Source organism: Sturnira hondurensis, unplaced genomic scaffold (genome assembly GCF_014824575.4).
Source record: "Sturnira hondurensis isolate 20B ecotype Veracruz unplaced genomic scaffold, ASM1482457v3 Scaffold0005279, whole genome shotgun sequence".
In the NCBI taxonomy this organism is placed as follows: Eukaryota; Metazoa; Chordata; class Mammalia; order Chiroptera; family Phyllostomidae; genus Sturnira; species Sturnira hondurensis.
The window spans coordinates 5,312,841-5,334,470 of NW_028077910.1; the positions used below are offsets into that span (position 1 = coordinate 5,312,841).

Consider the following 21,630-nt stretch of genomic DNA (forward strand, 5'->3'; position numbering starts at 1 on the left):
ATGTTTTCTTTCCTTTTTAAAAAGATTTTATTTATTTATTTATTTATTTATTTATTTATTTATAGGGACAGGGAAGGAAGAGAGGAAAAAGAGGGAGAGAAACGTAAATTTGTGGTTGCCTCTCATGTGTCCCGCAACCAGGGGCCTGGCCTACAACCCAGGCATGTGCCCTGACTGGGAATCAAACTGGTGGTGCTTTGGTTCACAGACACGTGCTCCATCCACTGAGCTACACCAGCCAGAGCAAGAATGTTTTCTTTAGTGTTGGGTTACTTTCATAAGCAGAACAGGTTCACAATGGGAAGCTGCCCCATGAAGCAGGCCGCTGGGTTGTATACTAGGGAGGAAGTGAGGGCCTCATCTCTGCCTGTGATTTCCCTGGAGTGGCTTCCTCATCTTCAGCCCCGAGCTTTGGCATCCCCTAAGTTTAAAGGCGATGACAACTAGTCCTAGTTTTTTTTAAAAAAATAATGTTTTTCATGAGGTGAAAGTCAGAAGTATAGCTTTTTCTACTAATCCCATTCCATTCAACTCCATATTCATCATTTATTCCTTTAGTTGTTGATTCGTTCACATTCCCAGCAGATGTCTACTGAGTACATAGGATAGCCTAGGCCTGAGAAGTCTCCTGGGGTACAGGACTTCTGGTACAAAACCTCAGTTGTGTGCACAGTTGGACCTTTGGTCACCCTAATGTGTGCTAGGTGATGGGGATTTAGAAATGCATAAGGCAGAATCTTCTTCCTAGAAGAGAATGAATTTGTGCCATTGGGCACTTGTCAGGTGAGACATTATATTGGAGGCCAGGAGATTTAAGTAGGGGGATTGGTACAGATTATGAGTCAACCTGGCCTTTTGTACATAATTTGGACTGATCACTTTTGCCAGGGGAAGAGCTCAGGCTGAGGGAGATGTGTAGATGGCTTATGTAGTCATTAAACTCGTGATTCCAAGACTGCCTTGGAAGGCCTGTGGGTAAGGTGATTATGTGGCTTTCTGTTGGCACGATCTGCTCTTGATATTTTGAAAGAACAGCTAAGGGGGGACTTTTTTACATTACAAAATTGGTTCTGTCACTGAAAACATTTGGACCCTCTTTCTAAGAATTGCTAAGAGTTCTTAAATTTCTAGTTTGTTATATGTCGATTTAAACAAAATACCATATTCTTCAAATTGGTGACTTTCCTGAATTGCAGCAAATGAGGATGTTAAAAGAGGAAATTTTTATTGTTCTAAAAAGAAAACTGCTTATGTGCTGTGATTTTTGGAAAAGCATACATTTGAAGAGCTACAGAATCAGAATTAATTTGGTACACTTCAATGTAGTCCATTATAAAATAAATGTTTAGTTCATTAAAAACACATTCAAACGTAATCTAATATGGATTTCCTGTTATTTTATAGTAATTAGATTTTATTGAAAACTCGATTTAAGTTCTGCATTTGTACATGTAACTATATTAAAAAGATATATGTTCCCATTTGCTTTTTATTATTAATAACTTAAGTCAAAGTCTAAAAGCAATCCATAGCAGAATTTAAGAAAAGACAGTATTATATCATTTGTTTAATAGTGATTGCTCCTTTGTTTCTTTTAGAAATCAGCTATTATGATGAACTGTGCACAGCAATGGCTGAGGAGCTGAATGCTGTCATTGTCTCCATTGAGTAAGTAATTAGTACTAGGCATAGAAAAAAATTAAGAAGGAGCTAGTTACTTTATTTTACAAGTGGTAATATAAAATATAAAACAAAGGTCCGGAGAGGTGAGGCAAGTTTCTCAAGGTTACACAAAATGATTTCTGATAGAACTTAGAATTTCTTGAACTCACTTTATAATGCCTCATATTATGTTTTTATTTTAGTTTTGGAAACTTTTAGAAAAGTAATTAATTGAAGTTGAGGGAAATATACAATCATTTACCTACAGCATATAAATTTGATATAATATTTCTTATTAATACAGTATTTATTTGTCTTCTGTCAAACTCCGAGCCAACCACTTTCCCCAGGCTGCCTAGGGAGGTATAGGGAGAAGAACATCCAGGACAGACGAGACACAGGAGAAAGAACTATGGGAGGTGGAGATGGCTTCTTCACATGGCAAAGATGATGAGAAAGGCCACAGCCAGGCCAAAGAGCCCCATGGCCTCTGAGAGGGCAAAGCCCAGAATGGCATAGAAGACCCCTTGCTTCAGAGAAAGGTTCCTAGCATCACCAAAGACAAAGCTCCCAAACACAGCCCCAGTTCCAGGCCCAGAGCCAACCACCCCTACTGTGGCAGCCCCCTCGACCTTGGCTGCTGGGTCGATGTCCCTGAAAGGGCACTGGTTTTGAAGCTGCAGCTAAGAAACCAGGGAAGTCAGAGGATGTGGGGCTGCCAGGCTGCCGAGGCTGACATCTGCCCAGGTCTCTGGTCATTTCAGCACCACTGCAGACAGTGACCAGCTCAGCAGCTGAGAGGTGCCTCTGAACAAGGCGGAGGTGGAGACAAACTGGGCGCAGGCGCGTGTTTTCGGAGGGTGAGGGGCTGTGGCAGGAGAGCTGCTCCCAGTGCAGGGAAGGCGGAGAGCCCATCGCTACTGCTCTTCCCAACACTGAAGACCAATCAGCATTGTAAGAGAATCTCTCTCAGAGTTGTCTAAGTTATTCTCCTGGAGACAGGTTCTGTGACTCAGACCCTGTACGCGGGAATGAGTTCAACAAATTTTATTATGATCATCCTTATTATCAGTAGTATTAGTATCGATATTTTGAGTTGTTTCTCCAAATTATTTATTAATGATCTTTCTGGGAAACTAAGGAGCACGTGAATACTTAGGAGAATTGTGGCGATGGCAAGAGCAGAGAAATCACAGCGCCCGTTCCGCGGCAGACAGCATGCGGGCGCCGCTGTGTAGCGGTCTCCGCGCCTTCGGGTCTGTGGTCGGGCACCATCCTTTCAGCGAGGCCTTCCCCGGCACCCCCTTTCACAAGTGCAACCCCCTTTTCCTCGGCTTTATTTTTCTCCAGAACTGTCATTGACATCTGACAGATCATATGTTTAACTTATGAAGTATTTATTGTGCTAAGTGGAAACAGACAACGTAAGTTTCCTGAAGGCAGAGATTTTAGGGATTTTACCCCTTTATTGCTGATCTTTGTGCCTAGAAACATTCTTGGCAGATAGTGGGCATTCAATAAATATTTGTGGGATGCATGAATAAAGAGTTCTGTTTAATTCTCATATAAACCATCCAAGATAAATATTGTCATGTTTTCCTCATAGATGAGGAAAATGAGGCCCAAGAAGTTGAATATTCTGCAGGAGGTCCCATAGCTAGCTAGTCACAAGGGTGGGTGGAGCCCTGAGCCGGGTTGATTGTTCCCAAGGCGCAGTGTCAGGCCACTATTGGAGGAAACCGATAATGCTGAGAGACAGTGTGACAGTGTTATGGCAACATCACTCACTTTCCGTGCCCTGAGCTTATCCAGTCTCCTGTCCCTCGGCCTCTTCCTGACAGCAGCTCCCCCATTCGCTGCTATCTTCTGATTGTCCCCAGTCCAGATCTGAGACCTAAGAGAATCCTTTCTCCTGCGGCCCCTCACCAGGGCTGTCTCATCTGGGCAGCTCTGACCCTGTGACTAGAATCTCTAGAGTCCCGCAGACGGAGAGGTGGTTGCTTCCTCAGCAGATTTTCCTCTCAGTGAGGCCTCCCAGGACTTTTCGTAATCCAGGAACCTTCATGTAAATGACGACATCATCTGGCCTGGGCCTCGGGCCAGAGGGAAGCAAGGCTGTTGAAGCAGCTGAGCCCCATTACGGAGCCAGGGCCCACAGCTCGGTGCCTGGGAACCCTGCAGAACCCCTTCAGTGGTTTCCTGTGTGGCTCCAGCTCCTCTAAGGCCTGGGGGAAAGAAAGAAACTTGGCACCGTGAGGATTCTCCACCCAGGCCTCACCCTCCGGGACTTCAATATAAGCAACTGGCAACATGCCTAAGCCCTTCCTATATGCCCTTCTCCACCTGTCAGCATCTGTTTCAAGTAAAACAGGTGTTCTTAGGCTTATCATAAAACACAGAAAGGTGCGTGAGGTTTTTTAAAGATCTTTTTAAAAGAACTAAAACATTGAAGGCTTTCCATTGGGCCCAACCTATGCAGTGTAACATCCAGAAGTTTCTCAGCTAGGAGGCGTCAGAGCAGTGGGCAAGTACCATCGCTCATGACTGTGTGACCTCAGGCAAGTCATTCAACCTCACGTGCAAAATGGGGTTAGGGATCCTTTCCGTGTGTCTAAAATGTGAGCTGCTGGGAGCAGAAATCATGTCTTTTTCCCTTGGGGTCCCCACCAACCAGTACAAGGCTTAGCACCTGTCTGCTAGGCAAATATGCTTTGGGTTGGGTTAATGACTTCAGAGAGTTGTCACGAGAATCCGTTTGGGCAACTGAGATAAAACTCAAAGTGCTAGACAGGTCTGGAAGCTTAGTGCTGTATCCCACAGAGTACAAAGGTCCAACTCACAGGTGTATTTATCGACATATGTTTGAAACTTACAGCATTTTTCTTTGTAGGAGTAATGAGCTAAGATGCTTAGGATCCTGGCTGGCTAGCCCACAGAGAGCCACAGAGCCCGTGGTCTAGTTAGGGCACAGCCTACATTGTATGATCATGACGTTTCTCTTGGAAAGTATCTTCAGAGTTCTAACCTGGGAACACATTTCTTCTCACTGCTCATGTCTCTCCTCTTTCTTTTATTTCATAAATATCTGTTGAATTCCTATTATGTGCCCGTTACTAGGTTAAGTTCTGGTTACATACAGTGTGAGTAAGACAGACATCATGCCTGCTGTCATGGAGTCTACAATCTAGGTAAGAAAATAAACCTTGAGCAAGTCATGTTAAGTGTGATAAGTGAGGTGAAGTAGAAGGTAACTAGTAATGGAGGCAACTAATGAGTAAGATCTTTGAAGACATCTAATAGGTAAGATCTTACCTAGTTTGAAGAGTCAGAAAAGCTGTCTTGGAGGAAGTCATATTTGAATTGAGGTCCTTAGGATGAGGATTACCTAGTTAGACAAAGTGAGTTGGTCATCGAGGTCCAAAATGGTGTCATGAGACGGCTTGGGAGGCAGGGGAGGAAGCAGAGAGCATTAAGGGAATAAAACATGAAAGACAGATGGAGAGACTTACACTTCTGGCATTGACCAAGGAAAAGAAGAAATAAGGGTGGGTGATCCTGAGAGTCTCCAGGAGGGTGGTGGACCCTTGACCTTCCTGGAATTTCATCTTCTCCTAGCAGGGAGGCTGTCCGAAGATCTTCCTGATCTTCAAGGCCCACAGGAGTGGGTAGTGGCATCCTGGCTTTGCTTCATGTGGTAGGGTGGGGCTTTGGGGAAGGTTATAATCTGAGGAAGCTGGTAGGTAGGGGCTGGGAGCATCCGGGTCATAGAATCACCTTATGTGAAGCGTGCACTGGGAGTTAGAACTCCTCAGTTCATGTTACTGGGGGCTGACCTAGAAACTGCGGTGCAGACAAAGGCCTCAGGATATGAGAAACAGGTCCTGCCTTCTACTCAGCAATTTCTGCAACACTCTGCTATGTTGCCTAATAATCACACAAGAATTAACCATTATTTCACACTGAGTAATTGTTAAATAAATGAAAAAGTGCATCTTTTAATATCAAAGAAGCATAGATGTATTGTCACTTATATAATCTAGGGAGGTCCTATGTTGTATTCATAAGCTTATTTTCATAAAGTTCACTATAGTTTAACTGTAACATGGTACCTTTTTATCTGCAGTTTATATAAGACACAATACTAGAACCATAAAACAAAGGGAAAAGGAAGATTTAATTTTTTAAAAGATAAAATGTAAGCTAACAAATTGGCATGTTGGAGATTATTAAATTTTAGTTAATACATTTTATTCAATCCATAAATTCTATTAAGTTCTAGAAAGAATTTATGTTGCTTTCTTGGATGTGGAAAACAGTTTCAAGTTGTATTTTGCTTTTATTGATTTGTTTCCAATAACCCCATTGAAAATACGGTTCTCTAGGACTGAAGAGAATGTTAACCCTTTTGTATTGTCAGAATGAACCTATTGAGCTCCTCTTGGGAGATGATGAATAGGGAAAAAAGGGGGGGGGAGGCTAGAAAAAGGAATGAGATTTTATCTCCCTCCTGCTGAATCTCACAGGAGTATAATTTCATTCTAGAACATCACATGTACCTTTCACCTAGCTGGCACTACCTGAAGAGAACTTAGTGTCCTTGTCCACAGTAGAAGATTGTCCACAGTGTTTCCAGGTTAAGTTATTTTGAGGGAGGATGTCCATTTCAGTGTCACCAGAACACGTGTGACATTCACAGTTTCAACTTCCACAGGCTTGGAACGGCTTCCATTTCCCCTTAACTACGGGCTTGTGTACAGCATCTGCCTTTGGCGTAAGGAGCGATTTGTCAGCTTTTCTGATCATCGCTCTGCCTCTCTGTCACTGTTAATAAAGTGGGTGCTGATTGTTCCAGGTAGACGCACATCAGAACCTTCAGTGCCTGATTCTCACTTCCGTCTACTGCAAGAGCATGTTGAGGTGTCTGTATTATGACCTGTTGTCACAGGGGCTTCCAGGGCTTCCGGGCAGGGGAGTTTCTTTTGGCTGGGCTCTCAGAAGGTTTCACGGAGAAAGTGGCATTTGAAACAAGACTTAAAGAGGTGGAACACTTGACCAGTTGTTGCAGGGAGAGGGGCCTAGGGGGTGGAAACAGGGACCAATGCGTTGGGGACGGGAACAGGGAGATGTGTTCAGACAAGAGTGACAAAGTGGCTGGACTCAGGGATATTTCTGAACATTGGCTGCATGTTAGAATTACTTGGGGAAATTTTTCTTCAAATGTAAATATGCTGGGCTCCACTCCAGATCCAATGAATTGGAATGTTCTGCAGTGAGGTTCAAACCTCAGTGTCTATGTAAAGCCTCCAGGATTAACCCACGGTGTGTTGAGAAACTGAGTGATGCATGGGCTCCAAGAAGTGGAGTCCTCAGAGCTGTGCCAGACAAGTAGGTGGGTGAAGAGTGATTTATGTTGTTAAAGCCATATGGCTTATTCCTTTCCTCACCACAGATAGTGTTATATGACACTTTATATGTAAAGGGTATAAAATACATCTTTAAAATTTTGTTTGGAGGAAAAAATGCTAGTAAAGATTGTCAACATAAGAAAGGTCCAAACCTGCAGAGAATTTTTTAGGACTTCATTTGAGCCAAAACGGAGGGCTGTTGTCAAGAAGCAGGATCTCAGGTCCCCCAGAGAATGGTAATTTGTGGTTTCTCTTCTGCGTTTGGAATTAAGGAGAAAATAAAAGATGACGTGGAGGTGGGAGAAAGCAAGGCAGGGTTTAGACTGGAGGGTAGTTAACAAGTTTATGTACTGTCTTGAGGGTGGTTACACCTTTGAGGAGTATTGCTTCTGGCATTTCAAAGGTATGCACAAGATGCACAAGATGTACAAGATGCACAGATGCACAAGAACAATAGACAGGACTGGCTTAAAAACCTTCTTCTTAAGAATTTATAGGCCTGGGGTGTGACAACCCACCATAACCTGCCTAGTTAAAAGTTTATGATTTATTATAATACCCTTTTCATCCACAAGATGCGCCGGGTGCCCAAGCACTCTGCTTGGTGGTTGGTTTTGAGAATAGTGCAAAACCATTGCAATCATGAGGGACATTCTGGGGTGTCCAAAATCTGCAGTTTTGAGAATTGTCTGCTTTGGTAGGGCAATGAGAACACACATACACATTATTAAACAGCGTGAGTGTTGAAGAAAGAATATTTTGAAAGGCAGAGTCCACATGGGCTTTCAGGTCAGTTGTGAACTCACATCACGGATATGCCACTTACTAGTCGTTGTAAACAAGTTACACATCCTCCTTGTTTGCATCCTTAACCCCACAGGTGTGCTCTGAGATTTGAATGCAACATGTTTGCAGAGTATTTGGTGAGGTGCCTCACTTAGCAGGACTGACATTTTTTAATAAAATGTACACATTTGTTAAGTTGTTTGAACCTCATTCCTGAGTTTACACTGAATTTTGTTCATCTCATAGGAGGCATGCACAGTAATAAACATTTAGAGCTGGATTTGTGGAGTCCTCTATTCCTGCAGTGAATTGGGGAAAGTGAGACAGCAGCTGCTAGAATTCATCAGGTGCTTTTACTCAAGACCTCCAAGTTTAAAATTAAACAAAATGAAACAAAACAAAAGGCAGAGTCTTTTTTCAGTACTTTGCAGGGACATAGCTTTGAACAAAAACAGCAGATAAGTATATTTTTGCGTGCTTTCTTTGGCTATACCACTCATGAATTTCCTCCTGATTGTCAGTTTTCCATGGCTATAAAGATTTTATAGGACTTTTGTTATATTCCTCTGGTCAATTTCAAGTTCCTTTGAAGGCTCAGCTTACATTGTGCGACCTCAGAAATATCTAGTTTCACGGTATTCTTCAGTCTGTGAAAATAGTGTCCCTCCTCACTGAATAAAATTAGACAATGTTCCAGTTTCAACGAGGGGATGGGAAGGGTTGGGAGGTCTTTAAGGGTGTGGGAAAACTTTTGCACTCTAACCTGTCTGTTTTTAAATATGTTTACTCTGTTATCTGAACCAGTGATTAACTGTCTGATAAGGTTGGAGGCAGTAGAACTTTTTTTAGATTAACAATTTCTCTTTATTCAGAGTCACTGGGACCTTTTCAGAGGCAACATCTAATAATTTAGTTCATGTGCATATACTAGTAGAATATGTTCTGACCTCCTGGGCTACCACTTAAGCAATTTATTGTGATACGTGGAATCTTGTTGAGACAAATTATTTATTTTCACAACTGAAGTCATAAAATGCATTCACTTTTAATTCATTGATAGAATTAAGAATTCAGCTTAGTGATGAAGTTAAAGAAAAAATCGCACCCTCGCCCCAAATTGAGAGTAAATGGAATTGTGTGAGCTGTTTCCCCCTAGTGGACGAAACGTTATAAACCTACTCCTTTCATCCATTATTACCAGTGGAATGCTGAGGCAGCAGTTTTAAGACATGGTGGAAATCAGCTGGAGAAAAACGCGTTTTGGATGATTAACTGATCACCAGAGATGAAAAAATAAGAAGGAAATTAGAAAACTTATTTTATCTGCTATAAGGCAACCACTAAAGGAATCTTATTGCATTTACAGTTTTTAAATGTAGTAATTCCTGAATGACCAGATCTAAATTATTATTTGTGATAGTATTTCACAAATATTTGTCCATTCGACTGTATCTACACTGAGTGTTGAAGCTAGTTAGTTAAATAGCTGGATGTTAGATGGAGGAAATGAATGGCTTTGTAAGAGTAGCTTAAAAAATTAGTTTCTCAGAATAATGCTAATTATAAAAGGGAAATCAAAAGACCTGATTTCTTAACTGTGATTAAATTTTAATGAAGAAGTCTCTACCCTCCCTGGTTTCGATCTGTGTTAGACTTATTGGCCAAAAAGTGCATTTAGTTTTTCTGTAGGATGGTTCCAATAGTGCTTAGTTGTCTTTAACTTCATTTGAAGCAATTTTGTTAGATTATATTGCAATATCTGTCATATCTGTGTGCATTTTTAAAAATTTATCAACATTGCCCTGGCTGGTTTGGCTCAGTGTACTGAGCACTGGCCTGCAAACCAAAGGGTCCCTAGTTTGATTCCTAGTCAGGGCACATGCCTGGGTTTCAGGCCAGCTCCCAAGTAAGGTGCACATGAGGGGCAACCACACATTAATGTTCCTCTCCATCTCTTTCTCCCTCCCTTCCCCTGTCTCTAAAAATAAATAAATAAATAAATAAATAATATTTAAAAAATTATCAACACTGGTGAATTTTTGTGCAACCATTTAAATATTGAAGATGGAAGAAAATATGAAACATTTTCAGTATATTATTATTTATTATTTCAAGAAAGGTAAAAATGCAACTGAAATGCTAAAAAGATTTGTGCAGTGTATGTCCAAGGTGCTAAGGTGCTGTGACTAATCAAATGTGTCAAAAGTGGTTTACAAAGTTTGTGGGTACTATTGACATTTTGGCCAAATAATTCTTTGCTGTGGGGCTGCCTTATGCATTGGAAGATATTTAGCAGCACCCCTGGCCTCTATGCACTATAACCCAATAGGAAGAGATGGCCCACATTCTCAAAATGTCCAAATCAATAAAGTTATTGGTGAAAATGAAAGATGTGTCTTTTATTTCATGAAAAAAACCAAACAGACTTCATGGCCAACCCAATACAAATCAAATACTGTAACTTTCTGTGCATCAGTTTTTTCATTTGCAAAATAAAGGTATATTAATACTCACATAAGATTTACTGGATGGATGATTATGTGCCTAGCACATTGATAGATACTGGATACACAATGATGAATAAAATATAGTTCCTAATATTAGAGAACATACTCTTTAGGAGAATACATAAAGAAATCATTTCAAGATGAGACAATAAGAACAGCAATATACCCTAGCATGTAGAATTATCAAGGGATAGTAGCCAGCTCACTCATGACTACACTGTCTTACACAGAAAGGCTACATGTATAGTCAAGGAAGTCTGCCTGGAGGAGGCCAAACCCTGGAGTAAAGATTAAAGGGTGAATGGAAATAAGGAAGGATAGTGGAAACTGAGAGAACTGTCCTAGACAAGATCACCAAATATGGATTCGTAATATTATATGGGGCATTTGAGGAAACTAGGGGTTTTTAGGACTATTAAGGGAGCATGAATCCCTCAAAATGATCAGAGTAGGAGCCCAAAGGGACTATGATTGTGAAAAGAACAGCAGTAGGAGAAGCACCAGAGGTGCCCAGAGGGCCTACCCTGGGCTGCTGGGCAGGTCTGGCTTCCTTTTTGCTTGTTGACAACTGGCACTTTGGGTTCAGCCTCCCAGACAGTAAATGCATTGCCTGGGTTTAATGTCGGACTGGCACGGCCGCTTTAGTGGAGGACAGCTTGACTACCTGTGACAAGTCAGTCATGAAGAATACCATGTGGTTAATGCTGCCCAGTCACCTTCTAACCCAGAAGTGTTATGAGTGGAACACTGACTTTCTGAAATAAAATTCAAGGTCTGCTGTGGTTCTATCCATATGTTACTATGACTAACATCTGCCTTTTACTTTGAAGTTTCATTTTGCATTGGTAGTGGTAGATGTTTGGTTTGGTTTGGTGGCTGATAGTTAAAAAAAAAGGAAGCATTATTGATAATGCAAAAAATCATCACATTTTAAAACTAAGTATTTGATTTGCAAGAGAATGAATGGTTTTTATTTTTATCTCAACTCCTTACTTGTTTATTTCTGGCATCAAAAGGAACCAGTGTCTCCTTAAACTTTATGTCTTATAAAGACTTAGTAACTCCTACAATAAATACAACTTTTGTCTTCACAGGTACAGGCTGGTTCCAAAGGTTCATTTTCCTGAGCAGATCAACGATGTTGTGCGGGCCACGAAGTATTTTCTACAGCCAGAAGTCTTACAGAAGTATTCGGTTGACCCAGGCAGAGTTGGCATTTCTGGCGACAGTGCTGGCGGGAATTTGGCTGCTGTCCTGGGCCAACAGGTAACCGACTGCCCTGAGGTGCGGGCAGCAGGAGGGTGTGGGATGGTGACCAAAAGACCAAGCACACGCTCGACCGTGCATGGCAATGCCTTAGCCAGGCTGATCACCGTGTGGCCAACTTATTCAGGTGACTGAGCTTAGAGAGCTCTCAGAGGTCTTTCAGAAGTAGAAGAGGGGTCATCTCTGAGTCCTTGAAAAGGCTCCAGGGACATTCAGTATCAGAAGAGGCCTAACATTTTACAGGCCTCCCTTGCTCTTTGTTGCATCCACCAACCGTGAGAACAAATGTCATAGACTTTCAGGATTTCAAAGATGTTACTTTATTGGCCAAGTTTAACCTGCGCAGGGGCGAACTCTCAAAGTGTCCCGAGACACGGTGCCTGCAGGGGCTGCGAACAAGAGTCGCGCCCAGCGAACAAGAGTCACGCCCAGCGCTTACAGCTAAGTCCTTATGTAGAGGCAAGCAAGCAAGCGTTGCACAGAAGCAGATGTGGCGGTTAGCTATTGGTCTACAGAGCTCGCCTGCGGGAACAGGGTGGGGTCTGACTCAACTGAAAGGAAAATTTTGAAACTAAACAGATGGCAATCAACTTACAGGATGTTTGCTAGGGACGCAGGCTCCTTGGGGCTGAGACTACTTTTCTTGCTCCCAACACTCTTCAGGGAACACATGGGAATTAAGCATTTCCTGCTCCTTTTCCATGTTGGACTTCCAAAACAGGGGATTTTTGCTTGAACTCCAGTTGCTGAGATTGTTTCCTTAGAACCTTGGGCCAAATTAAAAATTCAAAAAGTGTCTCCAATTGTTTTTTTTTTTTTTATGTCAAAGACAACATTCAATGGTTCTGTCACTTGAAATGTAATAATAAACCTGAGCTTCCCTTGGTTAAATTCTTTGAAAACAAAATTTGGGGTAGCTGTGTGAACTGAAAGATAAGTACATTTCCTTCCCGTTGTGGATTCGACAAGAGAAAAATTCCCAGCTGTCCTAAATTAAATAACAGCAGGCTGGAGGGTGGGCGGAAGAGGTGAGAGGTAATCAGCTAAAGAGTCTTAGGCCGGGTCCAGAAATAGACTGCTCACATTCCTGAGTGGAGGTTACTACTCTGAATCGCCTTCCAGGTGGCTCTTTAAAAAAAAAAAGCCAGTCTCCAGATACAACTGCATCCTGCCTCTGCCCGAACTTCCCAGACTGTTGCTCACAACCAGTCCAGGAGTAGGGAGTATTTCTTCCCTAGGGACTATGCTCCGATCCTAGAAGTTTCCCTGCTGCATCGCTCCCACCCCCTTACCTACAGCCAGGTAAATTCTTTCAACCCACTTACATCTTTCTTCCTAGAACCCGTATGTCAAAGAGCCCTGTCAGCCCCAGGACAGTAGACATGTTTGTCTTCTTCTTCCAGCCCAGCTGCTGCTGGTTCCGACTGCAGCCCCAGGACCTGCTCCCCTCCCTGGCTAGCACGTGGCTCCGTAACCCTTTCCTTCCAGAAAAGCTTTTGGTTGCAACGTTTTTTCTTTGATATGTTTAACATATCAAATAATTTAAGAATAGTGTCTCTGTCTTCTCACCTCCAGTTTTTTTCTCTTTTGGCATTTTCAAGTAGCGTCTGCCTTTTTATCTGTGGTGTATCCTGATTTCTTCCCCTTTGCTATAATTAAAGAACTTGATTCTCCACTTGGCCTTGGCAGGTTTGCTTTCCATGTGCCCAAATGCAGTAAGAAGTCAGTCCTGGTGCCTTGGGGGAGCTTTAAAACCAGGCAGAATGGGGAAGGGATCTAGGCCCCCTCTGGGAGCCTCTCTGTGCAAGTCCTTAATCCCTCTGAGCTTCAGGAAAATGAGGATAATACCACCGGATATTTGGGGCTGCTACCAAGACTTGCTTAGGGAGATGATGTGTGTACAATTCTTGGCACATATCAATAATACTACTTACTGATCATTTCCTCCCGCTTTTACAGAGCAGTTCCATCTTCCCTGGGGGTGGTGTTCTGAAGACCAGTGGAAAACAAAATTGAGTGGCTAAAGTAACCTTGAAGATTGTTTGTGGCATACAGTGAGCTAGCTAGCTACGCTTAAATGTTACCTGAAAAATTAATCATTTGAGACACTAAAATTACAAAATGAGGCATTGCCTTCACATTTGGGGAAGCCATGGGGGAATTGTGGTCTGCTGAGATGGAGGTTGCTTCCCGTTCTTCTTTTGACTTCACCACGGGGCACGTGCTCGTTAGGCAGAGTGGAGGGCCCGCTGCCAGTCCTGTGTCTGGACGATCTCACCCTCACAAAGCCTGAAGCTGAGGGCTCACCTACGGAGGAGGTGTGCAGAGGCCCTACGAAACACTGTGGAGTCCTGTCACCTGCTCATTGTCCTACCCTTCTCCTTTGGAAGAGTCAGACTAGTTATTTCTCCCTGGGAAGCCGTTGCCTTTTTTGGACCTTGCAGGGAATACAAAACTACATAGGTTCACACACTGTCCATCCGCAGTACCCAGTCAGGTGTGCTAAGTGCCGAAGGATAGATACAAGTAATATGTTAAGGAGGGCTTAGCAACCTGTGAGATCATGGACATTTGGAGTGTTCCCTCAAAATGATAAGTTGCAGACATCATACCTTTCTTAGTCATTATCCAGTAGCTTGATAGGAGGGTGGTGGTGGTTGGTGATGAGGAATTATTTATTTTTTTAAACTACATTAATACCATGCCTGCTTGAAATTTAACAACTGTATCCTTTCGACTGGTTCAAAGTAACGTATCACCCTGCTTTTTGAGGTGTGGTTTCTGTCAAAGGATCCCTGCCAAATAAAATGATGTGTTTGCTTCTTCTTCTCTAGTTCAGTCAAGATGCCAGCCTGAAAAGCAAGCTCAAACTGCAAGCTTTAATTTACCCAGTTCTTCAGGCTTTAGACTTCAACACACCCTCTTATCAGCAGAATGTGGACACCCCCATCCTGCCCCGTTATGTCATGGTGAAGTACTGGGTGGACTACTTCAAAGGCAACCAGGACTTTGTCCAGGCAATGATAGTCAACAACCACACTTCCCTCGACGTGGAAGAGGCTGCTGCCCTCAGGGCCCGTCTAAACTGGACATCCCTTCTGCCCACAGTCTTCACCAAGAACTACACGCCTGTCGTGCAGACCACTGGCAACGCCAGGATTGTCCGGGAGATCCCTCAGCTGCTGGATGTCCGCTCTTCCCCACTCATTGCGGACCGGGAAGTCCTGCAGCACCTCCCAAAGACCTACATCCTGACGTGTGAGCACGATGTCCTACGAGATGATGGGATCATGTATGCAAAGCGTCTGGAGAGTGCAGGTGTGGAGGTGACCTTGGATCACTTTGAGGATGCCTTCCACGGGTGCATGATTTTTACCAGCTGGCCCACCAACTTCTCAGTGGGAATCCGGACTAGGAAAAGTTACATCACATGGCTGGATCAAAATCTGTGAAGAAGTAAAATTTCTAGAATGCTTGCGTGCCCCTCTTGACCTCCTGCACCTGCTTTGGAAAGACATGCCCTTTTTAGTCAACTCATTTCCCCCTTGTTATTTGTGAGTTATGGAATCTCTGTTCCCTTCCCTGCACTAATTTAATTTTTAAAATGTGTTTGACTAAAATCAGTACAAAAACACCTACATCTCATTCTCCAAGTTATCCAGTCTCTCTCTTCTTGTTTTAGCCAAACAGCTACGAATAGCCATTGCTGCGGAAGGCAGGACCAGGGGCTGGAAGTAGCTGTGGGTCCTGCCTTCCCAAGATGTTTTGTTTAGAAGAAATACTTCCCACTCTGGATGACCCAGTAACCTTTAATGAAGTAAGAAAGTGTGGGCTCTTCTTCATCTTGCTAGAGTTTACACTGAGTTCAGAGCACTGTTAAATGTGTGCACTTTAAGGTCAGTGCTGGCTACCAAGTGCCCTCTGTCCCTTGTAGGTGGATGATTTTGTTTCCTATGGGAATTTTGGTGAAGATGTTCTAGCAAGGACGAGTTTCTCAAATGACTTTCTCCCTATAGAGTGTTAATTTCATGAGATAACAATCTATATGTCCAGTTGGATTATGATGATACTTGAAAGTTACCTTCCACCACTATTACTAGAAAATGTAAGGTTGCATACGCCCTGGGTAGCTGTGCATTGCAAGTCTTCTGGTTATGCTGTCTCCTTGGGGGAGAACTTTTGGGACCAAACTTACTTAAATTTGGAAGAGATTTTTCACGATAGAACAAGTGAAAACAGACAAACCAACCAACCTACTGTTTTCATAGTGAATACTTCTGACATAAATTACTAAGAGCAGTGTGTATATATTGGGCATAGTCAGAAAGAAGATATGTTTAATATTAGTTTAAAATTATGAAAAATACTCATAGAAGGTCTAGTTTATTCTTGAAAACTCAACTTTTTCACTTACATGGCTTTAAAATGGGGCTATTTTGGTATGTATATAATGTATTGCTTATTTTTAAAGTTATTTCATGTTAATATATGTAGCTGGGCTCAAGATTTTTTAGAATAAAGTCTATAATGAATATTAAAAGTAATAATATTTTTAAAAACTACCTTAGAATTATATCCACATGTAATTTTATGGAAAAGGTAAAATAGCTATTAATACTACTGTACATTAGGCCTAAGTATTGTGATGTTCACAGGCATCTACAAATTAAGGTCATTAGAAACTATGACTTCACCTAGCAAAGCCATCTAAGTTTATAGTTTATAGCTTAGACAAGACCCACACTGCTCACCTCTGCTCTTAACGGTCAGAGGAGAACTAGCTCACAATCTTCTGGGCAGAGGGCACACACTGGCATCTGGTGCCTAACACCCTCGTTATGTCCTTCCATCAAGTCTAGAAGTTCCGATAGCCTGAGCTGAACTTGATGTAAAGCCTTCACTGACAGTGGAAGCATCTTTGGCACAACTAGAAACTGATTCGGACATGAGTTGAGTGCCTCTGCTTTTCCTTCCTGCCACGCCTACGTCTCCCTCCATCTGTGCTTCTTCCAGGGGCTGCAGAGAGCAGTGGTCCAGGCGAGTGATGACACAGTTTGGTAAATGTATCAGTTGGGAGAAAGTAGAACATCTGGCTCATTTGAAAGATGGGTATTTCCTACTTCCGGAAATGAAATAACAAATGAAAATTTGCATAGTTCGTTTATTTATTGTGTAAACCAGTAGCGTTTATTGTACAAAACAGAAGTGAATGCAACAGTGTGTGTGTGCCTGGGTGTGTCTAAAAGTAGTTGTACAAATGAGTGTGCTGATGTGCCCAGGCAAGTCACTCGCCCTGTCTGGGTCTCTCCTCCCTCTCCTCTGAAATCAGAGAATTAACTACTTGATGTATGAGGTTTCTTCCAACCATTTTTTCCCAGCTGACAAATTATATTTGACCTCTTCTTCTACAGTGTTGTTTTTTTCTTTTGTAGGTCATTTATTCCATATACGCAGACACATGCATCATCAAAGATATTTTTTCTTAAAAATTAGAATTTCAATTCTTACTTTCTAGTAGCTAACCTCCTTGTTTAATATTATGCTTTTGACACTCTTTGAAGTAACCGATATTTGGACCTTATTTCGAGGTTATCTACCTCTGATTAAGCAAAGAAAATATAATGCATGCACAGAGTTCCTTAAAATGACATCCCTTGCCCTTAGAATTATAAGCCAAACCCCGTAGTAGTTATAGGCAGTAAGTGACTCCAGGTCTCTACAGGGGTCTCTCAGAGGAAAAGGGGAGTGAAAGAAAAGGGAGTCAAAGCACTGTTTCTGATGAAATACTTGAGTTTCATTAAAGCTTTTATACGTGTGAATGGTCTGTCTAATGACTTGCACTGTGTCCCACCTCACACCTTGAAACTGTCCTTGTAACAATAACAGTTGTGAATCATGATACACAAATCCACTAGATGCAGTATAAGCTCTATCCAGCCCCAAATCTGAGTGCTAAGAACTCCTGTGGGAAGCCTACAGAGTTTGTGTTACAGATATTTTGATTTGGGGTGAGTTCATTTTCTTTTTGTTTTAATTTTTTTTTAAGTTTATGCTCTGCCGATTGATGTGTATATATTTTAGTGTTATGGCTTTGTTTTGTTTTCCTATTTTATGAAAAAGTTGATAGCCTTTTTGTAAAATCATTGTTTGTGAAATATGAACATAAATATATGAAGAAAAAATCTTGAAATGCAGCAAAACATAGTGAAGTGTCAATCAGTGTTAATGATTTTTTTCATTGATCTGTGAAGAATTTAAGACTATTATATAATTATCTTGGTGGATAGAATATTTTATGCATGACCTTTTAACCTGTGACTTTTGGCTTATTTTCTACTGTGAAGGGAAAGGCAGATTTTATGAAGGATTTTAGCAGCAAATCTGTTTTATAAGATGAAAATCCAGTATGGAGGTAGGAAAGCCTGCGTCTGCTTTGAATCTCATTTGGAAATAAAGTGGCTCCAGCTGGCACTGTGCTCCTCGTCTCTTTTTCCGGTTCCCATCTCTCTCCTCTCTGTAGCTCAGATCCCTAGCCACAATTCCACCCAAATCTTCTGCCCACTGGAGTCCTTCAGCTTCCTTTCAAGAGAGGTAGCTCCGTGGCCTCCTTGGTGACATTCATTTCTTGTCTGGATACAGTATTGGAGAAACCTATGAAATACAAAAATTTTTAGAGAAATTATTTGAAGACCAGAAGGTGGGGCTATTGCTTCTTCCCAGGCTGATGCAAGGCGGGGCGTGCTCTAAGGCTCTGTCAGTGTGGGAGAGGGGCTCAGCCCAGGGCTCCCGGCGGCTGTCCCTCCAGCTCTCTCCCCAGAGCCACAAACCCCAGTCTCACTTCACACAACTCTAGTCCATCCCGCCCTCCCTCTGCCGGAACCTAGGGGTGTCCTGCAAACCTGTACAGGGGTCACCTGACCCAGACTGGAGGCATTAGAGAAGACATCTCAACCCAGGACGGGGTAAAAATATTCCATCATGGCTTCAGGGCTCATTCAAAGACGAAGACCAATGATGGGAAATTGCTTATGCTCCTGGCGTCAAGGAAACCTCAGATAAAATATCCGAAGAGGAGACGGTGAGGCGGTTAAAGACGGTTGTGACAACCTGCATGAATATGGACCAGGACTCTGAAGAAGAAAAGGAGCTTTATTTAAACCTGGCCTTACTTCTTGCTTCAGACTTTTTTCTCAAGCGATCTGATAAAGATGTTTACCTGCTGGTAGCCTTTGGCCTTGCTGATATTTTCAGGATTTACGCTCCTGAAGCTCCGTAAATGTCACCTGATAAACTAAAGGGTGGATTTATATTTACAACAAGGCAAGTTGAAGGGGTTAGGGGATACAAAGAGCCCACAATTTAATAGGTATTTTTATTTACTTGAGAACACTGTTTGGGTTAAGTCATATAATACTGCTTTGAGTTGGAAGGTAGCCATGAGCTTTTTATATAACTACACAGAACATTATTTTCAGTTACAAACAGTGGCCACAATCAGAAAGTTCATATGCACTTAGACCTCGTGAGCTCCATCATTTGTGAAGGAGACACGGTACCTCAAGAGCTTTTGGGTAGGGTTTTAGTAAATCTGGAATCTTCCCATAAGAATTTAAACAAGCAAGCATATGATTTGGCAAAGGTTTTACTGAAAAGGATAGCTCAAGCTGTTGAACCATACACTGTTACCAGTTTTAAAGTCAGGTTCTGATGCTTGGGAAAACGTCTCTCAGCACTTTGTCAGAGCGCGTCTTTGACTCACTTTTGGAGCTCTATAATATTGATAGTAATTTGCTGCTCTCAGTTTTATCCCAGCTTGAGTTTAAACTAAAGAGCAGTGATAACAAGGAGCACCTGCAAGTTGTTAAACTGCTGGCAAAAGTGTTTGGGGCAAAGAAATCAGAATTGGTTTCTCAAAACAAACCACTTTGGCAGTGTTAGTTGGGCAGGTTTCATGGCATTCGTGTACCCGTATATCTGGAATGTGTGTAGGTTGCCAGCCACTGTCTTGCGAACCATCTTGATTTAGCAAAGACTTAACAGAGTGTCTTAGAGTGAGGTCCCATGACCCTGAGGAAGCCATTAGACATGATGTTACTGTGTCTATAATGACAGCTGCTAAAAAGGATATTCTGGTCAATAGTCACTTAATTTTTGCGACTCAGAGAGCTCTAGACAAACAGTAGAGAGTGTGCAGACAAGAAACATGCTTTACAATGAGCAGTTGGAAAAGATGCTGCAAAACAGATTTCATGGATCAAAGGCAAACTGCTACATGTATTATCAAACTTGTATTGGTGAGTAATTGTGTTTTGAATGGATCTTTGCTCAATATATGGTTCCCCATAACTTGAAAACTACGGAATGAATGCAACATTTATGTTACTTGTATGTCACACTGGATTCAAATGCTGTGAAGTATGTTTCAAATATCAGCCTGTTCTTTCGATCTTTTGTAGTATCCTGGATTTTATGTGGAACACATAACTACTGTATTTTTAAATGGTAACAATTTGTGTAATGTAAACATTGTTAAAATAGACATAAAATACACAGCTTTTTTTTCAGAAAGTAAAAAAGAAGTTATTTAAATATTTCCAACCTAAATTTAACAATTCAAAGTATGTGAGCCAAATTTTAAAGCAAAAAAATGTTTTGGAGAAAATGGATAAAGTGAAGATTTTCTTTTCATCCTTCCACAATTGAAGTCCTTTCTTCACTTTTCTTAACAGATAATGAGGTTTTTGCTTTCTTAAACTGTTGCAAACTGTCCTAAAAGAATGCTCTATTTAACACATCACACAAGTATTCCATGGAAATCAAATCAAGAGTTTGAGAAATTTTAACTATTGAAAGCAATTCTACCACTTTTAGGATGTTGTCTTTTTCTTCTTTTGGTTTTTGTTATTTTTTAATAAGAAATGAAATTCTATTTTCTTTATCCTAGGTAAATTCTTGAAATAAAGAAATAATACTTATCTGCTTGGCCACAGATTAAAGTTATCTTAAGTCTTTTACTTCAAGATAAACAGTCCACTAAGCTAAGTAATGCACTCCTCCTGCCTTCATTTCTCCACTCTCACAGGTTGAAGTTACTGCCTTCCATAAAAAGCCAGGACCTCAATTTGTGTCCTTAATCCAATCCATTAATGTTTCATTCAAGGACTTGCTGAAGTACCTCCCCTCTCTCCAGGATCTTTAACTCTCCCTGTACTCATTCCTCCTTCACTCTGTAAGTGTAGCCAAATCTGTCCTGTCAAGAGGGAGCTCCTTTTTGACCCAGTTGTCTTTATTTTATTCTCTTTCTCATCCAAACACAGCAATTGTTTTGGTGATCTCTTGCTGAGTAACATCTTCTTATTCTGCAACTTGTAAGTTAAAATCAGCCATTTGTTACTGTCTGGTTTCTGGGTTGACTGAGCTTAGCTTGGGGGACTGTTTGCCAAATGTGCTATGGACCTGGGGCCCAGTCATCAGACTCTCCCACTGCTCTGGACCATCCATGTGGCTCCCTGGGTGGCTGGCTCTTGTGGCTGGCTGTTAGCTGAGTGACTTGGTTTTCTTCCATGTAGCCTTTTCTCCTGAGATGGAATTCTAAAAATGTGGCCTCTGAATTCCAAAATGGAATATGCTAAGTACGCAAACACAGGAACATTTGTATCTTCAAAGATGAAAGTTTTGAAATGACCCTGCATCATTTCACCATATTCTATTGGTCAAAGCAAATCACAGGACCAGCCCAGATTCAAGGAGAGGGAAGAGAGATGCCACAGCTTACTGGAAGGAGTGACAATTTTTCCACAAGAAAACGTCCTCTGCTTACATGTTAAAAATGTGTATGATGGTGTGGAGAATCTTCCACAAGTTACTTCGGGCCCCGTTCATTTTTAACCTTGCTCTACCTCTTCTCAAACATCTGTCTGGTGCTGGGTGCAACACAGAGCCCCTATTTCAGTGCCTCCACCCTGCTCTTGCCAAGAGTGTGGGAGAGAAGTGTTCCTGGGTGG

At 41.8% G+C, this 21,630-nt stretch overlaps 1 protein-coding gene and 1 pseudogene across 2 annotated transcripts in view; both read left to right on the forward strand.

Moving 5' to 3' along the window:
- Positions 1–18,102, forward strand: part of NCEH1 (neutral cholesterol ester hydrolase 1) — a 48,857-nt gene extending 30,755 nt beyond the window's left edge. For both annotated transcript variants that reach the window (XM_037046510.1, XM_037046511.1), the window contains 3 exons: positions 1,599–1,668; positions 11,455–11,626; positions 14,461–18,102. In XM_037046510.1, coding sequence (XP_036902405.1) covers positions 1,599–1,668; positions 11,455–11,626; positions 14,461–15,078 — 860 coding nt within the window. In that variant the 3' untranslated portion in view covers positions 15,079–18,102. The remainder of the gene's footprint in view (positions 1–1,598; positions 1,669–11,454; positions 11,627–14,460) is intronic.
- On the forward strand, positions 18,033–20,317 carry LOC118987496 (sister chromatid cohesion protein PDS5 homolog B-like; annotated as a pseudogene).
- The last annotated feature ends 1,313 nt before the right edge of the window (positions 20,318–21,630 follow it).